The 6,104-nt window shown below is 41.7% G+C and overlaps 1 protein-coding gene across 2 annotated transcripts in view; it reads right to left on the reverse strand.

Moving 5' to 3' along the window:
* The window catches only part of Ccnt1 (cyclin T1), a 26,289-nt gene that overhangs the window by 19,839 nt on the left and 346 nt on the right, over positions 1–6,104 (reverse strand). For both annotated transcript variants that reach the window (XR_001231467.1, XM_005406661.2), the window contains exon 2: positions 4,323–4,404. Coding sequence is in view for 1 of the 2 variants with exons in the window: in XM_005406661.2 (XP_005406718.1) it covers positions 4,323–4,404 (82 nt within the window). In the remaining variant the exon portion in view is untranslated. The remainder of the gene's footprint in view (positions 1–4,322; positions 4,405–6,104) is intronic.

A 6,104-nucleotide genomic window follows, 5' to 3' on the forward strand; every position in this document is an offset into this window, starting at 1 on the left:
TTTTTTTTTGGTTTTTCTCCGGTACCAGGAACCGAACTCACGACCTTGCGCTTGCCAGGCAGGCGCTTTTGCCGCTGAGCTAAATCCCCAGCCCCTAGCCTGGAACTTGTGATCCTTCTGCCTCAGCATTCCAAGTAGCTGGCATTACAACTGTGCACCACCACAAAAGTTAATTTTAAAAAAATTAATAAACATTAGCAAAAGTCTAGAGCAGGCAGTTGAAATATAAATAAAAAAACAGAGACAACACTGGAAACTATTAGGGTAGAATCAAATATACATGGTATTTGAATACAGAGGAAAATCTAATGGGATGTGTTCATGAAATTTCTTATCAAGCTTATCATTTTTTCATCAAAGACGGATCCTCTGAGATGCACACTATTTCCTTATGCTATGACTCTAATTTGGTTTCAAATTTTCTATATTCAAATACCTTGTTCTAGCCTCGAATGTCTCCAAAAAATAAGTAAGATCAACAAATATAAGAAGCTGTAAGAATAAAGTAGAAGTTACTTTTTTTTGGATACTGGAGATTGAACCTAGTCAAGACTCAGCTACATTCCCATATCCCACCCCCACCCCCATATTCTGGAATGTGTATTCCTATGTAGTCCTGCTAAGTTGCCCAGGCTGGCCTTAAGACTCATGATCTTCCTGTTTTAGTCTCCTGAATGCTGAAATTGCCACATGGTATGCCCACCACACCTGGCTTCCAACCCATATATATTGAGACAGGGTTGCCCAAGCTCTTACTTCAGTTGAGTAGCTGGCTGTGTTCCACCATGCCCAGCTTCTAAAAGGAATAACTAAATTAGGCATGGTGGTGCATGTCTACAATCTCAGCACTCAAGGAAAATGAGGCAGAGAGATTCCAAGTTCAAGACTAGCCTGGGCAACTTAGCAGGACCCTGTCTCAAAACAAAAAATAAAGCCCAGCATGGTGGCGCATTTCTGTAATCCCAGCACTCAAGGGGCTGAGGCAAGAGGACTGTTGAGTTCAAGGCCAGCCCGGACTACATAGTGAGACCCTGTCTCAAAAAACATACATACATACATACATAAATAGATACAGCTGGGAATGTAGCTCCAGAGCTAAGGCTCTGGTTCAATTCCCAGTACCACTACTACCACCAAAAAATAAAAAAGCTAATATTTATTATTTATTGACTGCTTTGAGCAGGCACTTTTTTTTGGTGCTGGAAATTGAACTCAGGACCTTGTACTTGCCAGGCAGGCATTGTGTCACTGAACTACAACCCTGGCCTTGGGCAGGCACTTTTAAAATTTTTTTGTTTTTGTTTTTTCTGAGACAGGGTCTTGCCATGTAGTGCAGGCTGGCCTTGAACTCACTTATGTAGCCCAAACTGGCATCAAACTTGCAGCAATCCTCCTGCCTCAGCCTTCCAAGTGCTGGAATTAAAGACATGTGCCACCATGCCCAGGTAAATTAATTCATTTAAACCCTAACAACTATTCTATCAAGAAGCACTTTTATGACATACTAAAGAAAAACCTGAGAGTCCTCTGGTCACTTTCCCCAGACTATATAGCTACTAAGCCTTGCAGCAAATTCCAAATCTGGACATTGTTTTCATCCAGGGCCTCCAGCATGCTAAGCATGTCACTAAGTTACACCCTCAGCCCCAGGAACTTATATTTTAAAATCTATAAAATACAACATAAACGTACAAACACCCAAATGAGCTCACCATTACTGTTGTATTCTCCACTTAAAAACATTTCAGACAGTGTATGTACAAATTCAACTGAACTCAAACATGGTGGCATACATGTGTAATCCCAGCACTCTGGGAAGCTGATATAAGAGAACTTCAAGGCCAGCCTGGGCAATTTAGCGAGACTCATCTCATAATAAAAATTAAAAACAGGTTGGGAATAATAGATTAATGTGAAGGTCTTGGTTCTATCCCCAGTGCCACCACCAAAAAAAAAAAAAAGTTGAAGTTAAATTTCTTTCCTGAAAAGAATGAACACAATTCTTAAATTTACATAAGAGAAACTAGTCATTTAACCATGTGCTCTGATGAAATAAATTTTATTTTAATTAAAAGTCAGGTACAATACCTACCAGGATATTGGAAATCTATCTTGTCCGACTGTGGTTAAATATATATAACACAAAAAATTAATCAATTTGTATGCTTTAGATTTTTGTGCTGTACTGTCAATCCTTCCTCCCTCCCTTCCTCTCTCTCTCTCTTTCGGTACTGGGAATCAAACTCAGGACCTTGTGCTTGCCAGGCAGGCATCATGCCACTGAGCTATACCCCCAGCTCTACTGTCAAACTTTGTTTGTTTGTTGTTTTTTTGTTTTTGTTTTTTTTCCAGTACCAGGAATCGAACTCACAATCTTGTCCTTGCCAGGCAGGTGCTGTGCCGCTGAGCTAAATCCTCAGCCCCTTACTGTGAAACTTCAATAAAAAATTTTTACATGGTGGCGCACACCTGTAATCCCAGAATTTGGGAGACTGAGGCAGGAAGACTGCGGTGAGTTCAAGGCCAGCCTGAACTATGAAGTGAGACTCTGTCTCAGACCCCCTCAAAATATGTTCTTTCACAACCCCCCACAGCTCTAATACATAAAAGAGTTCACAGAAGATAATCAGAATAAAAAAGAAGCAAAGTGAATAAATACAGCAATTTTCATTCTTCAATTTCACAAGAACAATGATCAAAAGGAAAACCTCAACTCCACTAACTGGAAAAAATTTCAGGCCTCATCTATCTTGTTTACCAATGAATCCCTTGAACCTGTTCAAATGGGTGGGGGCGCATCTAACATACGAGGGCCTTCACACTGAGCTACATCCCTGGCCAGCTCTTGCACAAACTCACTAAATTGCCCAGCTTGGCTCAAACTGCCTATTCCCCTACCTCAGCCTCCCAGAGCACTAGGATTACAGGCATGAACCACCACTCCTGGCGGTTTCCTGAGGTAATAAATAGGATAAATATTTCCTGAGGTAATAAATAGGATATAAATATTTCCTGCGGTAATAAATAGGATATACACAAAAGAACTCTCTCCTACAGTACTGGAAACAATGTATACTAGTAAAATCTTTCTGTAGGGAATATTAAGGAAACAAAAATTTTACCTACACATCATAATTCCAACAACAGAAAATTAGAAACAACTTGAATATCAACCAATAGTCAGCCAGTTAAAGAAATCATGATAACACAAATACTATGTGGAGGCTGGGCATGGTGGCAGACAGCTCTACCACCAAGCCACATGCTCATCACTTTATATTTTTTTATTCTGAGATAGGGTCTTGCTAAGTTGCCCAGGTGGGACTCACACTGGCAATCCTCCTGCCTCAGCCTCCCTCCATGGTGGGATAATAGATGTGTGCCACTGCACCTGGTGCTCACAATCATGATTCTGCCTATTTCTTATACTACATGAACTGTATCCAGCTTCACAGATTCATTCCCTGCAGCATTAAAAAAGGGAGTTTAACATCTACTATCGTAAATCTAAAACAAGTTTCCTAAAAAACAACTAAAATATTTGATTTACAGATCCATATGAAGTGTTCAAGTTTATCCTCATTACCTTGAGATTTTATTAAATCTACACCGAAATCATCGTTATGAATTCATTGCCAACTTATCTGCAATAATGTTAAATGGACCATTTCAGGAGCCAAACTGAAAATAGAATTACTGTATTTACTATTTTGTCCAAGGGAAAAAATCTTACTACTTTACTATTATTTTCTTTTTGTTTTTTTGTTTTTGTTGAGTCAGGGTCTCACTTTGTAGCCCTGGCTAGCCTCAAACTCAAGGTAATCCTCCTGTCTCAACCTCTGAAGTACTGGCATTACAGACATGTACCACCATGCCCAGCTCTTTCCTGTTCTTAAAAGTCATTATCATATACCATACCTTCTCCTCAAACCAATCATTCATGGGAATTTTATCAAAGGCTTTTGAAAAATCTAAATAATTTACATTCATCTTTCTATCACCATTTTAGTATTTACCACTTGGAAAGTTATGTTTGAATTAATTGTGATTTCCCCTTTAATGCTATTCCTCCAACTCAAAAAAAAAAAAAAAAACCAGTTGACTTTATTATCAAATTGATCTGGTCTACACATACACTACCCTACCAGAAAACTAGACACACTACACGGGAAAACTGCAAGGCTAGTATCAAAGCAGTAGTGTGATACAGAAGATAATCCACCCTAAATTCTAAAATTCAATTCCCATTTCAGTAGCAAAGACCAACCACAAAATCAGCAGTTGGAATAAACCACTACACCATACAAAAAACTTATACTTACAGTTCGATGAAACTGTGTAAAAGACTGAATCATGTAGAATCGATGCATATATACTATAGCAGTGTTGATAGTCAATTGTGAGCTAAAGTGTTCAAGTTAAGGCAATATAACTCCCAAATATAGTCTCCAGCTGCTCCCCAGAAGACCCAATGGCCAAACACGGTAGATGGCCCTAAGTGCCATTACCTCTGCAAGGCAAAGAGCAGTCTGTTTTCTTTCACTAAACTGCCAACCGGCAGCAAAATGCTTTCAACCAGCATCTCACATAAATTGAGTAAATAAACAAAAATTATTGGGATGTATGAATCAGGATGGAATATAAACTACATAAGATCTTAAATCTTTCAGTCACCTGCCTTCTACAAATCCTGCAACGAAGATTAGTCTAGACTCTCTTTAATGTGATTTAGAAAGCTGTCCCTAATCTGGCCTGTGGACACATATCTACTCTCTCTCTCACTTTCTAAATTCCAGCAATTAAATTTAGTTTCACTACAGTCTCAAGGTTGTAATCCCTGGGGCCAAAACAACTTTGAAATGATTTGATACTGGTTCACTAAAGAAAAACTGCCCCGCCCTAGCCCACGACTTTGTGCTTGCCTGTGCCTTTACCTCCAGCTCCTGGCGTTTCAAAGATAAGGTAACTCAGTGACTACACCCCACCCTTCAGCCCCCCAAAACCCTGTGAATGCCTTACTTCTAAGGAGCTCCTCAGGAGACAGTACCTAGTATAGAGATGTCACTGTCCCACGACGGCAACAACATTAGTAACACACTAACAAAAAGGCATATTAAGGATACACTGAAGCAGATTTTTAAAAAACGGCTGAATTCGCACGGACTGGATGCTTAGGAAACAAAGGTATAGCAACAGGAAACAAAATGGCAAGGGGACACCTATTTTGAAGCAAGCACACCCTTAACAAACATTGCCTGGCATGGTGACACACGCCTGTAATCCCAGCACTCGGGAGGCTGAGGCAGGAGGATCGTTGCAAGCTCGAGACCAGCCGGGGCTACAAAGTGAGCTCATAGCCGGCCTGAACTGCAGAGCAAGACCCTGTCTCAAAAAGACAAGACAAAACACAACAAAACAAACAAACATCACAGTCAGCAAGACACTTAAATGAAAGCTAAATAACCTCAAGCTGCATCTAAGGGAAAAAAAATTTTATACACATAGTTGAAAGACCACCACCATAGAATGAAAGTATTTTCGGACAAAAGCATTTTAGGGAAGAAAAGTCGCTAAACATCTTTGAACTGTAACACACACACACACACACAACCAGGGTAACTTAGGACCCACTATTCCGTAAACTATCTAAAAATTAGATCCATGGGTTTACAGTACTACAAAGCTAACCGTTCCTCTGCAATTGCGCAGAACTCGAACAAGGGCTATTACTTGAGGTCTGACGCCCAGCAGTGCGGTGGGCAGAGTGGAACGCGAGCAGTATCCACTTCACAGACAAGACGGCCAAGAAGGCGCGTGCCTTCCACAGCTAAGGGGGCGAACGTGTTCCGCACCGAGGCTGGGACACCAGCTCGTGGCCACCGTTAGAAGGCCTTCCAGCACGGAGTTTCCGGGAACCGTGCACGCATTACGGCGGGGAGGCGGCCGCCACCGACCGGATCTCCGCGAGACGCGGGTCAGGGCAGGGACGAGCCCCACGTCACTGCGCAGGAGGGACGAGGACGCTCCGCGACGACGAGGCCGGAAGCAGGTCCAGCGCCCAGCGCGGCTCGCACGGGCGGGCGGGAAGCCGGCGCCTCCCGCCC

This window comes from Chinchilla lanigera, unplaced genomic scaffold (genome assembly GCF_000276665.1).
Source record: "Chinchilla lanigera isolate Chin_1 unplaced genomic scaffold, ChiLan1.0 scaffold00099, whole genome shotgun sequence".
Classification (NCBI taxonomy): Eukaryota; Metazoa; Chordata; class Mammalia; order Rodentia; family Chinchillidae; genus Chinchilla; species Chinchilla lanigera.